This window comes from Hevea brasiliensis, chromosome 7, assembly GCF_030052815.1.
Source record: "Hevea brasiliensis isolate MT/VB/25A 57/8 chromosome 7, ASM3005281v1, whole genome shotgun sequence".
In the NCBI taxonomy this organism is placed as follows: Eukaryota; Viridiplantae; Streptophyta; class Magnoliopsida; order Malpighiales; family Euphorbiaceae; genus Hevea; species Hevea brasiliensis.
Window position 1 is genome coordinate 10,405,667 of NC_079499.1, and position 27,977 is coordinate 10,433,643.

The window sequence follows — 27,977 nt, forward strand, 5'->3', positions numbered from 1 at the left end:
CACCAAAATATCCTTTAGCTGCGAACTCTTATTTATAGCAAATATCCCATATATTATGTCTTTCATATTCTTATCTCATAAGAATAGAATATATAACATATTGCTAATGGACAATTTCAAATAAATATGATATGATACACTTAATATTTAAATCAAATATTAATTGCCATTAAAATATTTACAATGTTATTTACAAGGTACAAGATTAGTGTATGCTCTAGGGCACATACAACTAACAGTTCTCATTGGGATCAGCTTCATTTTTATGGAATTCAAATAAGCAACAGGTGGTAGCTCAATCTACTGCAGAGGCTGAATACATCTCTGCTGCTGCTACTGCTAACCAGTCAATTTGGCTTCGAAAGCTACTGAAGGATTTGGCAATGGAGCAAGTTGAACCTACTATTATTTGGTGTGACAATAAGTTTGCCATTGCAATTGCAAGTAATCCAATTCAACATGGAAGGACTAAGCATATTAAAGTGAAGTTTGATTTCTTGGGGGAAGCTAAAAAAAGCTATGAAATCAAGCTACTGCATTGCAAATCTGATGAGCAACTTGCTGATGTTTTGACCAAGCCTCTTCCTAAGAGCAAGTTTGAAGAAATGAGGAAGAAGCTTGGAGTATCCAGGAAAATTCTCAAGGAGGAGTGTTGAGAGCAGAAAGATTTTTCCTAAATACTTAAGAGCTTAGTTCTTGCTATCATTTTGTCTATTTTAATGTTATTTTAGGCATTTTGTTGTAAATCAATTGGCATGTTAGTCAACTTGTGTTAGGTTCAAATCTACTCCTTAAATTGGGGAATGTAACCATGCTTCACCATGTCTTTGTTACTTTAGTGGTTAAGCAGGTCTGTTATGCACTAAAAAGTGTAAGCCTTCTATTATATGTAATTATTAATAAAGTCTCTTTATCAGAAAAAACATTTCTTCTCTGTTTTTCTCTGTATTTCAGTCCAGCAATTGCAACAAACCTTAGCAAGCTTGTTCATCTTGATCACTCATTTAATCACGCTAGCTTTCATAACCCTAGTATTTCTTTATTCTCTTGGGTTGGCAATCTAACCAAGATCACTACTCTGGGACTTGCCGATTTCAACTTGAAAGGTGAGATCCCATCTTGGCTCATGAACATTACTCAACTTTCCATGGTAAATTTGGGCTTCAACTAACTCGCTGGTACTATCCCATCTAGCCGTGCCAAACTGAGCCAACTTGAATTTGTATATATTTCTGGAATAACAAGTTGTCTGGTCAAATCCCATTCCAAATTTACAATTTCACCTCACCATCCAAATTAGCACTTTCATCAAATGAATTGCAAGGCTCAATTCCAACCAGTGTTTCTCAACTCAAAATCTTGAAGTTCTTGAGCTTCATTCAAACAAATTGGTTGGCTTAGTTGAGCTGAGCCAATTCTTGCAGATAAAAAAGTTGAGAATATTGACTTTATCATTTAATAGCTTGACGTTGATCACCAACACTTTTACAAATGCTAGCATTCCAATTTTCCGAGTGCTAGGATTAGCCTTCTGCAATCTAATTGAGTTTCCCAAGTTCTTGCACAACCAAGATCAGTTGCTTTTTCTAGACCTCTCTTCCAACAACATATAGGGCAAAATTCCTTCATGGATGTGTAGGATAAGTACATATTCCTTGGACTATTTGAACCTTTCTCATAACCTTTTAACTGGTTTTGTAAAAGGTCCAGCTGTTTTTCAATGGGCTCAAATACGCATATTAGACCTCAGGTCTAATAGGCTCTATGGATCTCTCCCACTTCGTCCATCATCGACCTCTTCCTACCTAATTTCACACACAAATTGGTAGGTGAAGTTTCAGCATTGCTATTCAAATTAAGTGCTCTTGAAACTCTGGATTTATCCTTTCAACAATTTGAGTGGCAGTCTTCCCCATTGTTTGGGCAATTTTAATGATTACCTATCATTGTTGGATCTAAGAAGAAACCGCTTCAATGGAAGTATTCCTTCAACGTGGAGAACTGGATGCAAATTGAGAATGATTAGCATCGGTTATAATCAATTACAAGGGCCAGTACCAAGATCTTTAGCCAAGTGTTCATCATTAGAGTTGATTGATTTTGGTAACAACCACATAATTGATAGCTTTCCTTCTTGGTTAGGAAATCTTGAAGCCTTGAGAATTCTCATTCTACGATCCAATGGTTTTAATGGTATGATCGGCAAACCATAAACCAAAGGATTCTCAAACCTTCGAATCATCGACTTATCTCATAATATTTTTACTTTGCCATCAACATACTTTGAAATATGGGATGCCATGAAAGTTATAAATGCAAGCTAATGAAATATATGGGAGATAGTCTGAGGCCAGACTGATATTGCCCCTTTACATATTATGGCCAATATGATTACTTAATGATTATTTATAACAAAGGATTGGAATTGGAATATAGAAAGATCCCAGATATTTTAAATGCCATTGATTTCTCCTACAACAAATTTGAAGGAGAGATACCAGATATCATTGGGAATCTGCAAGAGCTTTATTTGCTTAACCTTTCCAACAACTTCTTGATTGGTCATATACCATCATCTTTAGCAAATTTGAAAACATTAGAATGTTTGGACCTGTCAAGGAACATGCTCTTAGGAAAGTTACTCCTGAGCTAACTAAGCTCACCTCCCTTCTTCTTTCAATGTTTCTTATAATCAGCTTGAAGGACCCATTCCATGAGGGAACCAATTTGATACTTTTGAGAGCAATCAATATGAGGGAAATAGGGGATTATGTGGAGTTCCTTTTGAAAGAAAATGTGAAAATTTTGAGGCATCACCGCAAGAGCGTTCAAATATTGTGGAAGATGATGACACGGGTTCTATATTTAATGAAAACTTCGGGAAGTGGATGATATTTTTGATGGGTTATGGAAGTGGACTCATATTTGGTTTGGTTATCGGGCAGAAGTCACCAGAAAAAAACATGATTGGTTTGTGAAGATTTTTGGAAAGAAACAACACCTCAGAAGGTGAAGGGTGAAAAGCAGGAAAAACAGAAGTTCAATGCTCTTTTTGTTATTTTTCTTTCCTTTTATTTTGTTGTCTTTATTTTTCATTTTTCTCATTTCAATGTTGAATATGCCCGAGAATCTGTTCCACTGTACAAAAAATAAGCTAATGTAATTTGATTATTATCTTCTAATATATGATTTTATTGTGAAAAAATTTTTCAATTATTTATTTATACCCCTTATTTTAAGTAGAGAGGAAAATTATAAAAAAAAAAAAAAACTTAGAGATCAAGAACATTTTTATAAAACATTAAACCTTCCAAAAAAAATTCTGGAAGAAGTGTATTAAACTTTCCTTTAGGAAAAAAAAAATATTGCAGTAATTAGTTTTTTTTTATTAAAAAAAAGGTTTAGGGATAGGAGGAGTATCCCATCTTAGTGTCAGAAAGCTTATAGGCCACTGAAGATTTATAGTAGGTTTACGCATCACCCATTAATGAGGAACTCCAACAGCACTTAGTGAGATTCGAACTCAATATGGGGTGCTTCAAGAGGTGAATCCTTAACTACTGTGCCCATCTTTTGTGGGTTAGTAATTAATTTGTTTTTTATGCATCGTGAATGTCACTGCTGAGATTGACATTTCTGACGAGAGAATCGGTTGTAATTCTTATGAGACTACAAAAACATCAGGTATGCCATTGGTCTTTGATATTAACATATTTGCTGTGACGTTGTTTGATATTAAAAAGTTCTTGACTAAAGCCCTGATTCTGAATTCATTAAAAATCATTATATATTTCACATGCGTTTGTTCTTTCAGGCTGCAGGAAATTTGACACAGCTGAAAGCCATAGAGATTGCAGCTTCATACACTTCCTTGTCTATTGAGACAGGATATTTTGGGAGCTCTATGGAACGACCCAAGGTATCATAATCTTCTTTAAGCCTTAACATTTATTTAGTTTAATGTTGATCTGTTCAAAATTGCTAACGTCAATCTCTGATGATGATATTGCTGTCCATGTTCTTAATGGTGTAGGACCTGAATTTAGAGAAATCACAGCTGCAATTAGAGCTCGTGAAACCTCTATTGCATTTGAAGAGCTTCATGATAAACTCACTGACTATGATGCCTTCCTCAAGCGAGAATCCTATACTGATGGATTTTCAGTCACAGCCAATTATATTAGGCGGAATAATCAGTCAAAAGATTTCTCTAATCATCAAATCCATGGTAACAGCAATAACAAGCAAAATCAAAATTTTCCCGCTCACGTGGGAATTAAAATCGCTCATATCGACCTCGAAATGGTTATTCTCATTTCAATAATCAGATTCAATGCCAACTTTGTGATCGTTACGGCCATTCTGCTAAAACATGTTTCAAGGGAAAACCAGGCTCCAATTCAAATCTTATGGCCAATGTGTCCACTGCATCATCCATGAACAATTCACAGCAGAGGCTGATGGACTCGGCTGCTTCCCATCATTTCACAAGCAAGCTAGGCAATCTTACTATTCATTCAGATTATGAAGGTCCAGATGAAATATTAATTGGTGATGGCTCAGGTTTGGAAATCACTCACGCAGGCCAAACTAATCTTAGTCACTCAAAATCTTCTTTTCTGTTGTCTGATGTCTTATGTGTTCCCTCTATGCAAAAGAATGTAGTGTCTGTATCCAAATTTTGTTCATCTAAAAACGTTTTTGTTGAATTTTTTACTGTGAAGGATCTCAACACGGGGGCGCAGCTCATGCAAGTCAGGAATAGAGATGGCGTTTATGAGTGGCCTAAGGAAGAACATACACCAGTTCCAACTGCTCTAGTGAGTACCATCATCAATTGGCATGATCGCCTTGGCCACCCCTCTAAACAGATTCTACAGCTGTTAGTTAAAGATTTTTCTCTTTCTGTGTCCTCAATTAATTCCAATTCCTCATGTGATTCATGTTTATGTGATAAAAGTCACAAACTGCCTTTTGCTAGTTCTACTATTTCAAGTTCGTCCATTAAATTTAGTTTATTCTGATGTTGGAGGTCCTGCTCCAATTGGTTCCATTGACAATTTTCAATATTATGTTATTTTAATTGATCATTTACTCACTATACATGGTTATTTACAATTAAACAAAAGTCTGATGTTGCCATTATATTCCCTAAATTTAAAGCCCAAGTTGAAAAATTTTGTCAAAGACCTATTGTTCAATTTTATACTGATGAGGGAGGTGAGTACTTGAAACTCAAGCCTTTTCTTGAACTTCATGGAATTCATCATCTCATTACACCAATATATACTCCTCAGCATAATGGCATTTAAGAAAGAAAACACTACCATCTTGTCGAAATTGGGCTAACGTGACTGCATAGATCATCTTTACCCATTCATTTTTGGTCATTTGCCTTCCAAACAGCATGTTATCTCATTAATAGGTTGCCAACAACAGTATTGTCCATGTCTTCTCCATTTCAAAATTTATTTGGTACTACTCCAAACTATAACAAACTTCAAACATTTGGATGTCTCTGTTTTCCATGGCTTCATCCTTACATCAGGCATAAGTTACAACAAAAGTCCTTCCCCTTGAGTTTTCCTAGGCTGCTCAGCTAATCAGAGTGTTTATCTATGTTTTGATATAGCAACAGGCAAAATGTACACTTCTTATCATGTTGTTTTCCAAGAATCTCATTTTCCATATGCCAATGCTAATGCACAATTGCAAAGAGCAGAAAGTTCCACCACAAAAACTTGGCTTCTTACAGATCCACAATCTCCTCCTTTTTACTCAATCCCAATTACTCATGGTGCATCTGCAATATTAGGGCATGACAATATGGTGAATGCAACTCCTTCTATCACTTAGGTCCGTTCTTAATCCTAGTCTGAGTGTTCTGCTCCTCTCACTTGTGATCACTCACCACCAAGTTCAACTCATCCCTCCCCTCCTCTGCCTCAATCAATGGATACACCAACAACTCCTACTTCTCATGAACCACCTGTTGCAGATTTTCACCAACCCCCCATTAGAACACATCCGATGGCTACACGTTCTCTCAACAATATCTTCAAACCAAAACAACTCTACACAGTTACCAAATATCCCATTCCACCATCTAAAGAACCAAGCCGTGTCCGAAGCCTTACGCGATCCCTAATGGTGACAGGCCTTGTCTACTAATTTTAATGCTCTTATAAAAAAAAGGCACCTGGGAACTTGTCTCTTTACCACCTGGTAAGCAAGCGATAGGATGTAAGTGGATATTTCGAATAAAATGAAACTCAGATGGCATAATTGCAAGATATAAAGCTCGACTTATGGAGAAAGGCTTTCATCAACGGCTTGGTCTTGAATATAGTGAAACCTTCAGTCCTGTGGTCAAGCTAGTCATTATCCGTTTGGTGCTCATAATTCCTGTTTCAAATGGTTGGAGTATTAAGTAATTGGTTTTAACAATGCCTTCCTCCATGGACCTTTACATGAAGAGGTATACATGCTTCAGCCTCCTGGGTTTGTTGATCCTAATCATTCTTCCTCTGTGTGCAGATTTCAAAAATCTATTTAAGCTCTTAAGCAAGCACCGCGCATGTGGTACAACGCGTTACAACAGTATTTAATATCACATGGCTTTGTGAACTCAAAAGCTGATGCATCTCTTTTTATCTGCTCCAATGAAGGCTCTGTGATTTATTTTCTTGTGTATGTGGATGATCTTATTGTTACGGGCAACAACAAAAAATCAATTGATCTCTTCACTCAAAGTTTGTCAAATAGATTTTCAGTCAAAGAACTTGGCTTCCTTCATTTATTCCTTGGCATATCTGTGACTTCTGTTAATGGTGGACTCTTTTTATGCCAACATCAATATGTGACAGACTTACTCAGTTGAACTAATATGGCAGATGCAAAACCAGCAGGATCACTAATGGCCTCAAATGGATCTCTTATATTACATGATGGTAGCCTTACAATTGATGCAAAAGAATACTGCAGTGTAATTGGGTCATTACAATTACATGACCCGATATTGCTTATAACGTGAACAATCTTGCTCAATTCATGCATCAGCCTACTCAACTTCATTGGCAAGCAGCCAAACGGCTAATTCGATCCTTAAAAGGCACTATTTATCATGGTTTGTTTCTTCGACCTTACAAAGAATCAGTCTTAATGGCATTTTTAGATGCTGATTGGGCAGGGGATAAGGACAATTTCCTTTCTACTAGTGCTTATATCATTTACCTTGGAGGCACCCTTGTCACCTGGCGCTCAAAGCACCAATGCACTGTGGCCCAATCTTTGATAGATGCAAAATACAGAGCTGTTGCATCTGCAACATCTGAACTATCATGGATTGGATCTTTGCTTCATGAACTGCAACCTTCTGTTACATACCACACTATCATTTTTTTGTGATAACATAGGGACAACTTACTTTTGTGCCAATCCCGTGTTTCACTCTCACATGAAACATTTGTCTCTAGATTATCACTTCGTGAGGGAACGTGTTCAAGTAGGGTAGCTCAACGTTCGCCACATTTCTAGCAAGGATCAGCTTGCTGATCTTCTTACCAAGCCACAAACTAACCAGCGATTGCTCATCTATAGGTCCAAGATTGGTGTCTTTGATGGAAACACCATCTTGCGGGGGCGTATAACCGATAAATCCAAACAACAAACTTCAGTTACGTAACTTGTTGTAGTCTTATCAACATGAAAATTCTTATCTGTATACATCTCTATCTTTTCTATTGTAAACTTTAGCTCTTATCTGTTAGTTTCATAGGCTATTTAAAAGGTTGTACTACTTTCATAATTTGTAGAGAAAACTCTCCCAGTATTTCAAAATTTATTCTTTCAATTTTAACTACCATGGCTTGGGAAAATCAAATTTTATGCAATCACTGAAATTATAGGCTAAGCTGACTTTAAACTTTCGTTGACACATTATGGAGCAATTTGATTGTTTTATAATTGAAGTCATGCTTGCACGTTGACTCCATGTTTTCTTTGTGGTGTTTTGAATGTCATAACCATGTCTAAAATTGATAAAGTGAGATGAAGTTATTGTTATTTTCATTACCGTATCATGTGCTCTTCTAGTCATAACATTTGAAGTTCTTAATCACCACCTGTTCCCTAGACATTGGATCAATGGGAACTGCGACCAACCTTTTTTGATTCCTTGAATGTTCTTGTGGTTGTCTTAGGTGTCTGTTATCCGAAATAAGAAAAAGCAAGGGAAAACTAGAGACCATTTTGAAGCACAAATTGATCTTTCTACCAAATTTCTGTGACTAGAATTATGAGTAGCTGAATTTGGATTTCCTAGTCCATTATGAAAGCTAGAGAAATTGAATCCAGTAAGCTAATTTTGGTATTATTGAAATCCGTCCTTTTTACGTATGTTGGTGATTAATAAACACAAAATAGAAGTCTCATAGACTGAAGAGGTGCTCACTGCTTAGGTTGCATCCTGGGCCTAATAATACACCTTTTTTTCCCCTATCCCTTCTGAATTTAATTAGTAATATTGGGTCTAGAATTTTTTTTCCCCTTATTAAGACTTATTGGATGGAAACAATAATAATTAAATCTTAATTTTAAACTAATTGAAATCGGTTATAGGCATTTTTTTTAGCCAATTAATTTTGTTTAAAATTAATATTGTATCAATATTCAGAAATCATAAATCTTACGACATTTTAAGTTTCACTTTTTTCTTTTCTCTTTTTTGACTATTAAATCATCACTTTTATTATTGAAACATATGAAGCTTTAGGGCCTATTTGGTTTAGCTGTTAGATGCAACTGATAACTATTAACTGATAACTATTACTGTTAACTGATAGCTGATAACTAATGATAGCTAATTTATGTTAAATGTTTGATAAAATTATATTTAACTATAGCTGTGTCATGTTTCATCTCAAGCTCAGGTTGCTGATATTCTCACTAAAGCTCTTGGAAAGGATCACCAAGTTCTAATACACAATTTGGGGGTTTTAGATCTAAAACCCCCACCTTAAGTGTAATACTCCTCACCCGACTACAATGTAGCTGAGCAAGGCATGTCACACTCGTTGCTGGAGCACTCTATTTTATCTTACTTTATTCCTTTAAAAATTTTATTCTTGTTATATTTTAATATCAATTATTTTTCTATAGAGAAACCAGCAGAGTTTCTCTTGTTTCTATTACCATTTAGCGCATTTTACTATTCACCTACTTGAAATTTCAATAATATTTTCACAATAAAATCTTATCAGTTATTTTCATAATCATCTCATCACACATTCAATTCTTGCAACTCATTTGCATAAATATCCATTCATACTCAATTTATGTATCAAAATTCTCAAACTTCATAATTTACATGATTTGCAAGCTAATTTCATAAATTCACAATTTACATGATGTACAAATTAATTACAATACCATAATTTACATTACAATTAACAACTAATTATAAATACATAAAATAACTTTTGTGAGCCCTATCTACATGCATTGCTGAGGAGGTGACAACCTTGAACACTTCTAACACTTCTGCAGATCTGAACTCTAAAATCTCAGTCTAATATCCACTGGGCTTTATCTTCAGTACCTACGCGAAGGAAACAATCCATCGTGCTAAGCATTGCTGCTTAGTGGTGCGATAATATAACAAAGAAAATAATATACAAATAAAGAAAGAAATGGATTATACTTTGCATACTCTGGAATTTAATCTAATTTAATATAATACTTCTAGTATCAACTATTTTTCATTCTAATTTATTCCTCTTAAGAAGCAATTTATTCCTAAATTCACAGTAGTAATATACTTATATCTCTTTTATAAATCTTTTTATCATTTCATTCAATACTTTCTAGGTTATCGCAGATTATTTCATAATAATTAAATTTTAATATCGTTTCAATTCTTTCTACTAAATAACTAATTTAATTTATTTTAAATATTCTTACTCTTTTATTTAATTGCTAATATTTTCAGTTGCTATTATTCTTAACTCATTTCAATAAATTTCATTGTCCAAGTAACCTATGACAGGTTGACTAAACTGGATAATGGGTCGTTGGCACTAGACACCGCGGTGCCTCGGGCTGTCATACCATGGGACGCAGAACGTCAACCACGTATGCAGTCAGTATGGCTAAAAAGCCATGATAACATATAATCAGGCATAAAGCCATGAGTGCGGGCATAAAGCCATGAATACAGGCATATAGCCTTATGCAGTATTGCTAAAATAATACCCTATTGGCATACCAATCTATCCAATCTGACACACATGTCTAGGCAATAAAAAGGCGCCTAATATCATTATTTTATTAAATACTCCTATTCTAATTTATAGTATTTTAATTTTTATTCATAGCAAAAGCATAAATACCCAAATTTCATTCCTACACAATTTATACAATTCATTATACCATTTATGATAATTTCAATTCACATCAATCAATTTTTATGTACCATTTGTACATCGAAATATTTTCCTAAAGCCTTCCACATAGGTCATTCTCTTATGTCCTAGAATCATTCAAGTTTAAGAATTAAAATTTACTAATTACATTATATGTTCCAATTATAATTTCTATTATTTTAATCTTTTTTATAATAGAAACATAAATCTCCAAGTCTAATATTTACATAATTTAGGCATTCATAATAAATATATATTCATTAGATCACCCATAATTGTTCACAATCCAAAACAATAGTTCTCATGCACTATTGTACTCAAAATACTTTTTGTTATCCTTTCTCTAATAATGGGAACTAAAGTCTTATTTATACATTCATTTATTCATTGCCCTATTTATATAAATTATTATTTATATTCCAAGTAATCCATGAATATTTCATGGATTTCAAATTTAGCTAAATTTTCCTTAAATCCTAGTGTCACTAAAATTCAAAAATTTAAATCAACTATTTACATTATCTATATATTAACCATTACAATAGCTTTCTAATTTATTATACCCTTTCCTATATCATTGGGGTCACTCAACTTCATCATTCATAATTTACCTACCACATCCTATATTAACAACTACAATGGTTCTTATAGTTTGTTTTTCTACTTCACATAATTTAGTGGTTACTATTTATTTGATCATTTCCATTCAAAGGTTGACTTTTTGATTCATAATAGATTTGTTAAGCCTAAGTTCACTAATATACCACATTTTACATTTTATTTTTGTTGGCATTGGTTGCCAAACTCAATTCCTAGTCTCCTAGGTTTTATTTCAAATTTTTAGAATTTGATGTCCAAATTCACTGTTCCATTGAACCTTGCTACAGTAAAACTTTGATAAAACTTTCTTCATGAAAGTTATTCTTTTATATGTCTTCTTTAATTCCCTTTTAATTTGCTTGTCAAATGGTGATTGTGTGGAGCTTTTTTTCTTCATAAAAGATGCCTTTGTCTTTAGTCTCCATAAGAAACACCAAGGCTGGGGAATGGGAGTTACAAATCCCTTTAAGAATGTGGAATGTCAGGGGTTTCCCTCACCCTAACAATTCCAAGAGAGAATCTTCATTGATCAAGTTGGGGCCATTTGAGGCTGGCTTCCTCCTCCTTATCAGAGGATGATGATTCCAAGCAAAGCTTTTTTGCTTCTGCTTGAGTAAAAATAGTCTTTATGGTCCTCTTTCCATATTCACTAGTCTCTACCCCTTTCCCTTGGACAATTTGATATTGATCAAATTCTTCAATTTCGTGTATAGTGATCCTAAATTTGCAGTGGCATTTCCCCTAGCAAGTTGCTTCCAATTTCACTTGGTTACATTCTTTCCCCCATTGTTATTTCCCTGATTGGTAGGTTCCTATACTTGATTGTAAGCATGCTTCTGCGTTGTAGGAAAAAGTTCTGTTATAATTTTAATCAAATCCTCAAAAGGAATTAATTGCTCTAGGCCTAAAGTGTTTGCTGGGATACTCAAATGAGGTTCTTTGGGCTTAACCTCCTCTTTTTGATTTTGCCAACTCAAAGTAACATTGGCTTCCATTGTTAGATGAGAGTAATTTGGGCTTTGATTTTGAGTGGCAAGAGATGAACTAACCTTTTTTTAGATGAGTATTATTTTTGGGCTCATTTATTTCAATCTCATTTCGGCCTACCAATAAGAGATATTGCTCAACAGTTGTACCTTAAAAGGCTATCTTTCCTCTTGACAAGGGTTATATTATTGTATATCCTTAACCACTGTATCAAACTTGGGATTTTTATCATTAAAACTTGTTAGAAGACTTGCAGTAGCCGTTGGAAATGGCTTACTAGGTAAGGAAAACATTGAAAGAAACTTTATGTATTGACATGACTAATCCTACTGTAGCTAGGTAGTCCTTCAGAAGCATTGGCATATGTTCCCTAGGGAAAAGTTCCACAATAGATAAATTGGGAAAAAAACCTGATGGCACAAGAAATGATGACTCATCTAGAGGGGAAGTTGGCTTTGTATGGTTGTCCTTCGTTGGCGATTTGCCTTTAACAGAACCATTCTTGTCAGACGATGGTTTACCCATATCCCAATTTGTAGAATCAATGGTGTAACACCCCTTCCTGGCCCACTGGATAGTATTGTCCGCTTTGGCCCACTGGATCTCACTGCTTTGTCCCTTTGACCCCTTTTTTGAGGCCCAAAAGCATGCTATTCAAGTTAGAAGGCTTGCCACTTATATAGCCCATCACTTTCTCCTCCATTTCTGATGTGGGACTCGGTTCACTTTTGCCCCCAATTTGGATAGGGTCAATAGCAAGCCTTGCCCCTCTAAAGGACTACTCCAGCCAAGATCTTCCCTTTCGCACGGGATGTTATAGGCCCACTAGCTTTTGCCTAGTTCATCCTCGAACCACACCATACTAAGGGAGGTTGACTCTGATACCATATGTAACGCCCTTTCTTGGCTCACTGGATAATATTGCCCGCTTTGGCCCACTAGACCTCACGACTTTATCCCTTGGACCCCTTCTTTGAGGCCGAAAAGCGCGCTATCCGGGTTAGATGGCTTACCACTTATATAACCTATCACTTTCCCCTTCCTTTCTGATGTGGGACTCGATTCATTCCTGCCCCCCATTTGGACATAGTCACCAGCGAGCCTTGCCCCTCCAAAAGACTGCTCCAGCCGAGATCTTCCTTTCTGCACAAGATGTTACAAATGGTGATTTTGGAAGTTATTGTTTTCACAAGTGGAAGAGCGAGAGTTTTTGTTCTGTCTATGGTGTCTTTTATAGGTAGGGATGTGTTCAGAGGTAAATGCAATAATTAATGGTTTTCAGTTTGTCTAGGAGAGTTATCCTATATATTTTGGATGGACAGGGGAGGTGATGGCTGTCTAGGGATGAAGCTTCTGGGATTCTGGGTTTTAAGCGGGTTTGCTTTTAACCAAGGTCCAAAGATAGATTTTTATGCCCCCTCTGAATTTGGTTGTTGTTGCCATGTAGTGCTTGCACAATTCCTTCTCATATGTCCTAGAATGCCACATCTATAACAAATGTCTGGCATATTTTCAAACATGAAATGCATCTTTTTGAATCTTACCATCTTCTTTCACCAACTAGAATCCCATAGGAAAAAGCCGGGTAATAGAAAGGTTCACCTTAATCTTAAGAAAATGGAAGCATCCTAGATGCCCATCTATTTTGAGTAAGATCCGCCTCAATAAAGGTCCCAAGTTGGTTGCCGATAACTTTAGCATTTTCCATATTCATTTGATTTAGCATGAGACCAAACACTTGTATCTAAAAGGGTAATTGATAAAAAAAAAAAGAGTTCTACCAAAGTCTTGTCCGGTGGCTATTCAGTTAGGGTTCACAAATTGACCACGAAAAATTTTCCAACACTAAATGAGCATCACATTTGTGATCAAAAGAGAAAACAAAAATGTTGTTTCTCCTTAATGTTATTGAAAATTCTGCTTGGTATTCCACAATTTCTTTAATGTTGCTTTCACCGTAGCCAAACTTAGTGATCTCTCAGAAATCAGTTTATCGGCTATGATTTTGCCTTTCATCTACTGTTCTTGCTTTGTAGAATCTTTTAACTAAATTGTTACCTCTTGACAGTTGAGGTTTTGTGCTTTGTCTCTAAGTTTTGCCATATTTTCTATTAGATCTGACATGACTGGTGGTCGGGACAACAATAAATGAAACAAAAAAATCTTGAATGAAATAAAGATGGGGAATAGAAAGGGAGTTACAAATTGAAGGATGAAGGAAAAGGATAGTGTGATTGAAAAAATAGGGAAATTGGAGCAAAATTTGAACGGAGGACTAAAATCCCAGAGAGTGGGCTAAACCCCTAAGAGGCTGAATTGTCATGATAATGGTGGAGTTGACAGTATTCTATTCTCTTAATATCAATGGGCATTGCATGGGACCAATTACTCCATCTAGAGGTTTGTGACAAGGGGATCCCCTTTCCCCTTATCTATTCCTTTTATGTGCTGAAGGTTTATCCCATATGTTCAAAACATCTACTATTCAAGGTTTGAATATTTCAAGACGTGGTCCTCGCATTACACACTTATTTTTTACAGATGATTATGTTATTTATACAAAAGCTAATGGTAATCATGTTGGCATCATCAAACAATGTTTAGAAGACTATGCAGAAGCTAGTGGATAGTCGATAAATGTTGCTAAATCAGCAATTGTTTTTGGTGCCAACATGCCTTCACATGTTTGGTTGAATATTGCCAATACTCTGAATATTTCTAATCTTGATAGGCAAGATAGATTTTTGGGTTTGCTTTCTGTTATTCCTAAATCTAAGAAACAACTTTGAGTATCTTAAGAGTAGAATTCTATCCAAAATGGAGGGATTGAAGGAAATGTTATTTTTTAAAGGGGGAAAAGAGACTCTTATCAAGTCTAGTGCTACTACAATTCCAGTGTTTGCCATGTCTTGGTGCAAATTCCCTATCACTTTTTGTAAGGAAATTAATTGTATCATTTCAAATTTATAGTGGGTCATTCGAATGAGGATAGGAAAATTCATTGGATTGGTTGGAATAAGTTATGTGATCCCAAAGTTGAAGGGGGATTAGGCTTTAGAGACCTATCATGTTTTAACAGAGCCCTTTTAACAAAGCAAGGTTAGAGGTTAATTATTAAGCCTAATTCCTTATTATCTCGAGCGCTCAAAGGAATTTTCCTTTCTCTTCCTTTCTCCAAGCTTCCTAAGGTAGTAATTCATCATGGGGTTGGCAAAGTATACTTTGGGGGGAGATCAATTATTGAAAAAGGTGTTAGATGGCATATAGGAAATGGGGAGTCAGTTTTATGTAAAGAAGATAGATGGGCTGCTTATGCCTCCCCTCATCCTCCTTCCTTGAAACCAAATCATAATTAAGCGACAGTCTGGGTTTCTCAACTAATTGACTTTCATTCTAGATCTTGGGATATCAAAAAGCTTAAGGAGAATTTCCAAGACGTAGATGTAAAACGAATCCAAGCTATTCCCATTAGCTTGGTTTCAAGAGAAGATAGGCAAGTCTAGCATTATGATAAAAAGGGAGTTTAGTCAGTCAAATCAGGTTATTTCACAGCGTCAGCTTTACAACAAGCAGACATCAATGGGAATTTAGCAGGTCCAGGTCCTTCTGCTGAGAGGAGCTCTTCTTTGTTTTGGAAAAGCCTATGGAAGCTTCATCTTCCCCCTAAAATAGTTGTTTTTATTTGCATGTTTCTCAAAGAACACCTTCCAGTGAATGATCTTGTGCATAGGAGAGTTCCTAATATTCCTCCAGACTGCTATCACTGTGGTGAAACAGAATCCTTCAAGCATTTTTTCTTTGATTGTCCAAGAGTGGTGGAAATTTGGCCTCATTCTCCCTTGCGGATGTGTTCTTCTATGTTTGGAGGATTTTCCATGATTGATTGCTGGGAAGAAATCATTCAACCTCTCAAAAGCCAACAAAAGGATAAATAATTCATTCCCATGGTTGTTTTTCTTTTTTGGCACATCTGCAAAAGTAGTAATTCCATTATTTTTTAGAATCAATCCTTAAGCTACCAGCAAGTTATTGATACTGCTTTAAATCATCTAGAAGATTTTAATACTGTCAACTCTGTTCTAGATCATGCAAGTGAAGAGATAGTTCATCCTTCCCCTGCGTCGTTGCCTCCTCCAGTAGGTGCAATCAAAATAAATTTTGATGCAGCTATTTCTAGCCATGATAACAGAGTTGCCATGAATGGTATAGGTTGAGATCATTTGGGTAATGTTGTTGGTTGGTTTTGCAAATTTGTGCCTTTGCATTCAAATCCTTTATTAGCTAAATGTTTAGCTTGTCGAGAAGCGATTCTTTGGGCCATAAGCACAAGCTTTTCAAAAGTCATTTTTGAGAGGGACTCTATCTCAGTCATCCAAACAATTAATGGTCAGTTCCTAGCTATGGAAATCTCTAGTTTAATTGTTGATATTCAATAGTTTACTGGTAGCTTTGTGAATGTTGGTTTTTTCCTTTGTTAAAAGGAACTGTAATAGGATTGCTCATTGTATTGCTCAAAAAACACTACATGATACTTCTTTTACTTGCAATCCCATGATGCAAGTCAACTTTGTATCAGGCTTGTAGCCTTTTTTCTCCTCTTAATGAAATCATCCTTTCCAAAAAAAAAAAAAAAATTCAAAATCATTCATATATTGGGAAAAATATTTTATTATTATAATGTATGTAATTTAAAGCAAATGCACATAGAATAAGTTTTAAAATTTAAAATTATAATTGTATTAAATTTAGAATTATAAAATAACACTAATACCATGGATATAAACCCCAATTAATCATGCTACTCCCAATCCTGGTCTGGTTTTTTTGGACCAAGAGATTTGTTGAAGGAACTGTGCTATAAACCAACTCAACTACATCAAGAAAAATGCTTTCTACTGGTAAACTCTGATTTAACCTGGAGTTCTGCTTGACCTAACTTTTAACTATTCATATATTTAGTTTATGCTTATCTACTATTATAAATACGACCATTAATATTCAATCTATTTAATTTATTATATTTAATTTATTAATATATTAAAATTAATTCTTTATCATCATTATAGTAAACTTCTATAAATATTTATGAAAATTTTAATATCTCCCTCTTTCATAAATTTATATATATATTATAAACATTAGGATTTTAGATTAAAGTAGGAAGTAAGACCAGTCCTACAAGGAATTGGAAGTAATCGGGAAGCAAATTCAAGTGTTTTACGTCAAGAACTTAATACAGGAGCCATTGTAGAATATATATATATATATATATTTCTCAAAACGTGTAAATTCGGCAAGAATATTAATCTTTCCAAAAGAAAATTCCAAAAATTTATTGTCTGGTTGAATATATATATATTTGGAATTTTCTTTTGGAAAGATTAATATTCTTGCCGAATTTACACGTTTTGAGAAATATATATATATAAGTGTGATGTATACAGTTACATATGGATTGAATTTCCTCAAAACGTGTAAATTCGATAAGAATATTATCTTTTCAAAAGAAAATGCCAAAAATTTGTTGTTCGGTTATATATAAAACGTTTAAATTCAGTAAAAATATTTATCTTTCCTAAAGAAAATGCCAAAAAATTGTTGTCTGGTTGAAACTAAAAAAATACGTGGAGTTTTTTTTTATATAAAAATAAAATCAAAATGTGACATGATGAAAAGTTTGTGGTAAACGCCACAAAATTAGTAGTTGAAAACTTAAATGAGAGTGAAAGATAGAGCTTGGCTTAGTAAGCAAAATGGATTTAGAAAGATGACTTAATTAGAATCATAGATTCGAGGTCTTAGATATGGGTGTGATTAAGTCTAGGTCATTTAGTAACGTTTAAGTAGGACTCGACAGAGTGAGATATTTCTGGGGAGTAATCTGATATAAAAGTAAAATTTATAATTATTAAATTAAATATTTATATTTAAATTTATATAAAATTAATTAAAATCTATATAATTAATAAATATAAATATTTAATTTAATAATTATTAAATTTACTCTCATATAAATGAGAATTACATCTTTTAGAGATATTAAAATAGCTATAGATTATAATTTTTTCTTTTTTTTTTTAAAAAAAAAGGCCAACAGATTATATTGCCTCTTGTAAATATAAAAAAACCAACTGAAATATTAAATATAAAATTTTTTTCTCTTGTAAATTAGATGATGATGATGATTATAATTTAAAATTTAAAACATTGATTATATATTTATATTAGCATAATACCTATGTTATGCATGGATAATTTATAATTTATATTTTTTAATTATATTTTAAATAAAAGATAAATTATTACTATTAAATTGACTTCCAACAAAAATTTTTTTTATTATTTAATTTAATTTAAATAAATTTTTACTTGATATAATAATAAATTTTAATTAATTCATGGTGTAATTAATTAAAATATCTATTTATTTTTATATATATATATATATTAATAATAGTTTCCATGGTTATTTCATTTAAAATGTTAAATTATTTTATTAAAAAAAATAATTTAGATTTCATGAAATTTTTATATTTTATCTCATAATTATGTAAATCAATATTTATTTTTTTTATAAATTATGAAAAATATATTAGACTAATAAGAAAATAATGTTATTTTAAAAATATATAGATATAACTTTTTTTATTATGAATATAATAAAAAAATATAATAAATTACTATACATATATATATATTCTCAAAACGCGTAATTCGGTAAGAATATTAATCTTTCCAAAAGAAAATGTTAAAAATTTATTGTCTGGTTGAATATATATATATATGTACACTAACGTATGGATTGAATTTTCTCAAAACGTGTAAATTCAATAAGAATATTATCTTTCCAAAAAAAAAATGTCAAAAATTTGTTGTTCGATTATATATATATATAATGTATAAGTTTCCCTGAAAAAAAAAAAAGGTTTATGTATGGATTCAACTTTCTCAAAACGTCTAAATTCGGTGGAAATATTTATCTTTCCTAAAGAAAATGTTAAAAAATTTTTGTCTGGTTGAAATTTCAAAAAAGTCGTGGTGGTTTTTTTTTTTTATATAGAAATAAAATCAAAATGTGACATGGCGGAAAGTTTGTGGTAAATGACACAAAATTAGTAGTTGAAAGCTCAAGCGAATCTGAAAGATAGAGCTTGACTTGGTTAGCAAAATGAATTTAGAAAAACGACTTAATTAGCATCATAGATTCGAGGTCTTAGTTATGCAATTAAGTCTAGGTCATTTAGTAACGTTTAAGTAAGATTTGGTAGAATGAGAAGTTTCTGGAGAGTAATCTAATACAAAAATGAATTTTATAATTATTAAATTAAATATTTATATCTAAATTTATATAAAATTAATTAAAATTTATATAATTTATTTATAATTTTAAATATAAATATTTAATTTAATATTTATTAAATTTATTCTCATATAAATGAGAATGACATTCTTTTAGAGATATTAAAATACCCATAGATTATAATTTTTTCTTTTTTTAAAAAAGAAAAACAGATTATATTGCCTCTTGCAAATATAAAAAAACCGACGGAGATATTAAATATAAAATTTTTTTAAATGGTATATAAATTAGTTGTCTCTTGTAAATTAAATAATAATAATAATAAGGATAAAAATTTAAAACATTGATTATATATGTACACTAGCATAATACTTATTTTATGTATGGATAATTTATAATTTTTATTTTTTAATTTAATTGAGATAAATTTTTACTTATTATAATAATAAATTTTCATTAATTCATGGTGTAATTAATTAAAATATTTATTTATTTATTTTATAACTATATTAATAGTAATTTCCATAGTTATTTTGTTTAAAATGTTAAATTACTTTATTAAAAGAATAATTTAGATTTTATGAAATTTTTATATTTTATCTCATAATTTATGTAAATTAATATTTATCTTTTTTAAATTATAAAAAATATATTAAATTAATAAAAAAATAATATTATTTCAAAAATATGTAAATATAATTTTTATTATTGTTATTATAATAAAAAAATTATATTAAATTACTAGTAATGAATTAAATTATTTAATTTTAATATTAATGAAAATGTATAACAGTATTATTAATTAAAAATAACATTTTATTATATTATTTTTAAAAATATATTTTTTAAAAATTTTTGTAAAATGTAAATTTTTTTATTAATCTTATATATATATATATTTTATAAAATAATTATTTTACAAAAATGATTATCGTTTTACATAAGTTTATAATATAAAATAAATACATTTTAAAAAATTAAAATTTTAAAATATCATCATTTTTTTTATTAATGTAATATATGTTAAAAATACATACTTTTTTCTAGTAACTTCATTTTTTAAAATCATTTTACTTGTACCTAAAATTTCGATGTAAAAATAATAATATTTTTATTTTATGTTATACAAAAAAACACAATTTCTTTAATTTTATTAGATTTTCTTTATTTTTCATTTATTAGTTTTCAATTGTTTTAAATTATGATTAAGTCATTAATTTTTCAATTATATATATAAAATACAATTTCTTTAATTTTATTAGATTTTCTTTATTTTTCATTTATTAGTTTTTCAATTGTTTTAAATTATGATTAAGTTATTAATTTTTCAATTATATATATAAAATAAAAATTATTTAATAGTTATTCTCTTAATATTATAATAAATAGTCATTATTATAAAATAAGTTACAATATATTTTAATTGACAAACAATAGTAAAATATTCAAATTCAATTTTTATAACAATAAAATATTTCTTATTTACTTAATTGTCTCAATTAATGGCCATAAGTTAATAATAATAATAAATTAATCTTAAAGAAGTAAAATAAAAAGAATATTAAATTATTAACATAAAAAAATACATACCAATTATAAATAAGTTAAATTTTTATTATTTATTATTATAACTTTTTGTATAAATTACACTTTTAACAAAGATTTCATAATAAAAATAATATGAAATATGACAATACAATAAAAATATTTATTAAAAATATAAAATAATTTAAAGTTGATTAAATTATGTAATAGTTAATTATAAGATTATAAATTAATGATAATTTTTTTAAATTAATGGCTATCAGTGAATTTTATTATTATTATTATTATTATTATTATTATTATTATTATTATTATTATTATTAAGAGTGACATGTGAAATTTATAAAAAAAATAATATAAATAATTATATACATAAGTGTATTGTATACAAGTAAGTATGGGTTGAATTTTCTCAAAACGTGTAAATTTGGTAAAAATATCTATCTTTCCTAAAGAAAATGTCTAAAGTTTGTTGTGTGGTTGAAACTAGTATTGTAATTAGTCTTGACACTAACAACAGTTGTCTTTACCTCAAAATTTTAATTTAATATGCACTTTTTTTATTTAAAAAATATGACATGATGGAAAGTTTGTTGTAAACGCCACAAAAATACTAGTTGAAAGCTCAAGTGAGAGTGAAAACTAGAGCTTGACTTGGCAAGTCAAATGGATTTAGAAAGATGACTTAATTAGCATCGTATATTCGAGGTCTTAGATATAGGTGTGATTAAGTCTAGGTCATTTAGTAAAGTTTAAGTAGGATTTGATAGAGTGAGATGTTTTGGAAGAGTAATCTGATATAAAAAATAATAATTTTATAAACATTAAATTAAATATTTATATAAAATTAATTAATAAATATATATAATTAATAATTATTAAATTTATTCTTATATAAATGAGAATTACATCCTTTTAGAGATATTAAAACACCAAAAGATTATAATTTTTTTTTATATTGCCTCTTATAAATATAAAAAACCAACAGAGATATTAAATATATTTTTTTTGAATGGTATTTAAATTATTTGTCTCTTGTAAATTAAATAATAATAATAATAATAATTTAAAACATTGATTATATATGTAGATGTGGATATTTTATAAGATATACTAAATATGATATTTTAAATGCTAAAAAATTTATTAATTAACAGTGCTTTAACATATCTGGAGATCGAAGGTGGCATTGTAAATACAATGGAAACCAATTGAACATATTTGGAAACCAGCAGTGTGATCAGTCTTGACATTAACAACAGTTGTCTTTATCTCAAAACTTCAATTTAGTATGCATATTTTTTTTATAGAAATAAAATGAAAATGTGACATGATGGAAACTATATGGTAAACGCTACAAAATTAGTAGTTGAAAGCTTAAATGAGAGTGAAAGATAAAGCTTGACTTGATAAGCGAAATGGATGGATTTAGAAAAACGATTTAATTAGCATCGCAGGTTCGAGGTCTTTGGTATGGGTGTAATTACGTCAAGGTCATTTAGTAATGTTTAAGTAGGGTTTTTCAGAATGAGATGTTTCTCGAAAGCAGATTTAATATAATTTCAATCTGATATAAAAATGAATTTTATAATTATTAAATTAAATATTTATATTAAAATTTATAAAAAATAATTAAATAATATATAATTAATATATAAATTTAAATATAAATATTTGATTTAATGATGATGATTATAATTTTCTTTGCACTATAATTATGCTTTTCTTATAATATTCTTTTTATTATTTTAAGAATCTTTATTGAGAACTTTTTTAGCTTTAAGTTTTTTATTATTATAAGTTTATTTTAATATTTTTCTAATTATATAAGAGTTAATTTAAAAAAAATAAGCATTTTCTTTCTATTTTAATGTCTTATTGCAACTTATTTTATATAATTTTCTTTTAATTATTTTATATAATATAATATTATGATTATATATTATTTTCAATAATCAATTAAATTTAATTATTTATTAATATAATTATATTTTATTTTTAATTAAAATAATAATATTAATAAATTATATTATTTTAATTATTTAAAATATTATAAATAAAATCATGAAATGAAAATTTTAATATCATTCGCTTTAGTTCTACTATTTATATAATTTAGAATTTCTTTAATTTTAATATATATATATATATATATATAGGCGAGCGCATTAAGATTATTTTACTGACAAGTAGCTATTATTTAATTTTTAATTTACACGTAGAATTATAATTTAATTAATAAATAAAAAATTTATTAAATATGAAAATTTTTTAAATTATTATATTTTAAAATATTAAATTTTATAAAATTCTTAAGTAAAAATTTAAAAATAATATTTAGCCAAAAAATATTAAGTTTATCCTTTGATAATAATAAAAATAATCATTATCTTTATATAATTTTTTTTTTTAAATATCATAGGTTAATAAATGGTGATCACGATCGCACAGTTCTTTCTAGCTGCTAATAAATAAATAAATAAATAAAAGTTCCTTCTTCTGGGTGCCTAGACCTTAGCAACCGTCGTCTTTAAAATTCTTATAGCAACCTCATCCGGACTTGTCCATTGACTTAAAAAAGCTTAATTTTTTTTTATTTTTACTTAAATTTTGAATAACTTTTCATGATTCAAATTATGATTTGGCTTAAAAATTTTGCATTATAATTTAATTAGAATAACGAGTAATATTTATGGTGATAATGAAAGGTACAGATAATATTATACCCCTTGCATTAGAATTATAAAATATTTAGAAAATGTATTAAAATTAGAATTTAAAAGTTTTAAGTAAGTGATTGTATTTTTTTTTTATTATTATAGTGAAATTTTATAAATTTTTCAATAGAAAAACATAAATTTTATTTTATTTTTTTTATATTGTGTGATTATATGATTATATATGTATATTAAATTTATATATCTATTATAATAATTTTTTATATATATGTACACAAAGATTATAGTGAATTTAGTACATCACCCATTAAAAAATAGTTAATAAGATTTGATGCCTCAATCAAATGAGAATGTTTAAATTTTATAAACCGAACCGATTCTTATTAGCAAAATTAATGTATTTTGATCTTTATATAATTTTCCAAAAATATAAGTGCAAGATTTTTAATTTAGAGACCAAACTTTTATTTTTTTATGGAAATTTAGAGACCAAAGTAAGTGTTTTATAATTTTAAAAATTTAAGGATGAAAAATAAAAACTTAAAATTTTAGGAATCAAAATGGAGTTTGAATTTTTTTTTTCTTGAAATAAAATCAAGATATATAACATGCTTGCTTGATGAGAAAGTTTGTGGTAATCAGTGAAGTTATTAATCACTAGTTGAAATCTTAAGTGAGAATGAAAGATTCACTTTGAGCGGTGATAAATTTGAAAAGACGACTTAATTAACATCATAAATCTAATTTGTGTATGTATAGATATTTTATAAGATATACAAAATATTACATTTTTAATTTTAAAAATTACTAACCAATAGTGCTTTGCCACATATGGAGATCGAAGGTAGCATTGTAAAAAAATAGAAAGTAATTGAACAAATTTGGAATTTTATTATAATTTATTATTGATAAAAACAAAGAATTTCTGGCTATAAATTAAAGCCCTCTCTTGTACTTAGGAGTACTAAACTGAGTCGTTGAAAAAATATTTGATTATGGAATCTTCTATTTATGTTTGCTTACTTTCGATTCTCTTGTTCTGCCATATTATACCATTTACTCACTCTTTTAATTCTTCATTCCAGCCGCGCTGCCATGATGATGAGAGCTCTGCTTTGTTACAATTCAAGGAAAGCTTTACCATCGATAATACCATTTATGATGGTTGTCATCCAAAGGTTGAATCCTGGAAACTTGTCAAAGGAGAAAGAGGTGATTGCTGCTCATGGGATGGGGTGCAGTGTGATGAGGAAACTAATCATGTTATCAGCCTTAACCTTGCTAATAGTTGTCTCTATGGCTCCATCAACTCCAACAACACCCTCTTCCGACTTGTTCACCTCCATAGCCTAAATCTAGCCTGGAATGACTTCAACTTATCTCAAATACCATCCCAAATAGGCCGCCTCTCAAGGCTGACTCATCTCAACCTGTCCTTTTCAGGCCTTTCTGGCCAAATCCCACAACAAATTTTTAATCTATCCAGGTTGATTTCCCTTGATCTATCTCGTTATTACCATGGATTGAAGCTTCACAATCCCAGTTTCAAAGATCTAGTTCAACACTTAACCAATTTGAAAGTACTTCACCTCTCATCCGTGAGCATTTCTTCGAGGGTACCTAAACTCTTGGCGAATTTTTCATCTTTGGAATCTATCCGTCTCATTGATTGTGGACTGCAAGGTGAATTCCCAGTTGGCATTTTTCAACTTCCAAACCTAAAAATACTTGATTTAAGCGAGAACACTGATCTCAAAGGTTATTTGCCCCCTTTCCAGTTAAAGAGTCCCCTTAAATCATTGATCCTTTATGGAACAAATTTTTTTGGAGAGTTACCTTCCTTGTTTGGAAACCTTGCCTACTTGGAAGAACTCGACATCTCTGATTGCAGTTTCACAGGGCAGATTCCATACTCATTCAGTAACCTTTGCAAGCTTGTTTATCTTGACCTCTCAGATAATCACTTTAGCCCAAGTATTTCTTCATTCTCTTGGATTGGCAATCTAACCAAGATCACTACTTTGCAACTTGTCGGTCTCAACTTGACAGGTGAGATCCCATCTTGGCTCATGAACCTTACTCAACTTTCTTCTGTAAATTTGGGTTTCAACCAACTCACCGGTCCTATCCCATCTAGCCTTGCCAAACTGAGCAAACTTGAAGATGTATTTTTCTGGAACAACCAATTGTCTGGTCAAATCCCATTCCAAATTTACAATTTAACCTCGCTATCTAGTTTAGCACTTTCATCAAATGAATTGCAAGGCTCAATTCCAAGCAATGTTTCTCGACTCAAAAATCTTGAAGGCCTTGACCTTCATTCAAACAACTTGGTTGGCTCTGTTGACCTGAGCGCATTCTTGCAGCTAAAAAAGTTGAGTATATTTATTTTATCATTTAATAGCTTAACATTGATCACCAAAAATAGTACAACTGCCAGCACTCCAAATTTCCGAGTGTTAGGATTAGCCTCCTGCAATCTAGCCGGGTTCCCCAGGTTCTTACATAACCAAGATCAGTTGAAATTTCTAGACCTCTCGTCCAACAACATACAGGGCAAAATTCCTTCATGGATGTGTAGCATAAGTACAAATTACTTGGACTATTTGAACCTTTCTCATAACCTTTTAACTGGTTTTGAAAAAGAACCAGCTCTTTTTCAATGGGCTCAAATACGCATATTAGACCTCAGGTCTAATAAGCTCCACGGATCTCTCCCACTTCCTCCAACATCCACCTGTTCCTACCTAATTTCACACAACAAATTGGTTGGTGGAGTTTCAGCATTGCTATGCAAATTAAGTGCTCTTGAAACTCTGGATTTATCTGTCAACAATTTGAGTGGCAGTCTTCCCCATTGTTTGGGCAATTTAAGTGATTCCTTATCATTGTTGGAACTAAGAAGAAACAACTTCAATGGAAGTATTCCTTCAACATGGAGAACTGGATGCAAATTGAGAATGATTAGCATCGGTTATAATCAATTACAAGGGAAAGTACCAAGAACTTTAGCCAAGTGTTCATCATTAGAGTTGATTGATTTTGGTAACAACCTTATAATTGATAGATTTCCTTCTTGGCTACGAAATCTTCAAGACTTGAGAATTCTTATTCTGCGATCCAATGGTTTTTATGGTGTGATAGACAAACCACAAGCCAAAGGATTCTCAAATCTTCGAGTCATCGATTTATCTCACAACAGTTTCACTGGAAAGTTGTCATCAATACACTTTGAAATATGGGATGCCATGAAAGTTATAAATGCAAGCCTGATGACATATATGGGAGACAGTATGGGGCCTAACGACTGGTTTCCCGCTGGCGCATATTATGGTCAATATGATTATTCAATGCTTATGTATAACAAAGGATTGGAATTGGAATATAGAAAGATCCCAAGTATTTTAACTGCCATTGATTTCTCCTACAACAAATTTGAAGGAGAGATACCAGATATCATTGGGAATCTTCAACAACTTTATTTGCTCAACCTTTCCAACAACTTGTTGAATGGTCATATACCATCATCTTTAGCAAATTTGACAGAATTAGAATGTTTGGACCTATCAAGAAACATGCTCTCAGGAAAGTTACCTCCAGAGCTAAGTAAGCTCACCTTCCTTTCTTCTTTTGATGTTTCTTATAATCAGCTTGAAGGATCCATTCCGCGAGGGAACCAATTTGATACATTTGAGAGCAATCAATATGAAGGAAATAAGGGATTATGTGGAGCTCCTTTGAAAAAGAAATGTGAAAATTTTGAGGCATCACCACAAGAACGTTCAAATGTTGTAGAAGATGATGACACAGGTTCTGTATTTGAATTTAAGTGGATGATAGTTTTGATAGGTTATGGGAGTGGATTCATATTTGGTGTGGTTGTTGGGCACAAAATCACCAGAAAGAAACACGATTGGTTTGTGAAGACTTTTGGAAGGAAACAACAACACAGAAGTCAAAGGGTGAACAGGAGGAGAAGTAGAAGTTGAAAGTTTATTTTGGATGTTCTTTTTGTTATTTTTCTTTGCCTTGCTTTCAGTTGTCTTTATTTTCATTTCAATGTTCAATATGCCTGAGACTCTGTTCTTCAATGTACAAGAAATAAGCTAATGTAATGTGATTATTATCATCTGATCATTATATGATCATTATATATATATATATATATATATATATACATATATATATTTGATTTTATTAAAAAAAAAATTCAAATGTTTATCATATACTCCTTATTTTAAATAGAAAGGGGAAGTTTAAGAAAAAAAACGTTGGAGATATTATCAAAAACATAATTATCAAACATTAAAACATTTAAAAAAAAAAAAAAAAGGAATTCACGAAGAGGTGTATTAAATTTTTATATCTACACAATACAAACAAATATATACATACACACGCAAATGAGAGACAAAAATATCTTATTTTTTCATATTATTTATAATT

The 27,977-nt window shown here is 30.8% G+C and overlaps 1 protein-coding gene across 1 annotated transcript; it reads left to right on the plus strand.

Moving 5' to 3' along the window:
- Positions 1–6,308: 6,308 nt before the first annotated feature.
- On the plus strand, positions 6,309–27,520 carry LOC131181326 (receptor-like protein 7). The gene is made up of 5 exons (XM_058149355.1): positions 6,309–6,417; positions 6,538–6,600; positions 6,894–6,985; positions 7,060–7,377; positions 24,617–27,520. Exons 1-5 carry the CDS (start codon positions 6,309–6,311, stop codon positions 27,518–27,520), a joined length of 3,486 nt encoding a protein of 1,161 aa, XP_058005338.1.
- The last annotated feature ends 457 nt before the right edge of the window (positions 27,521–27,977 follow it).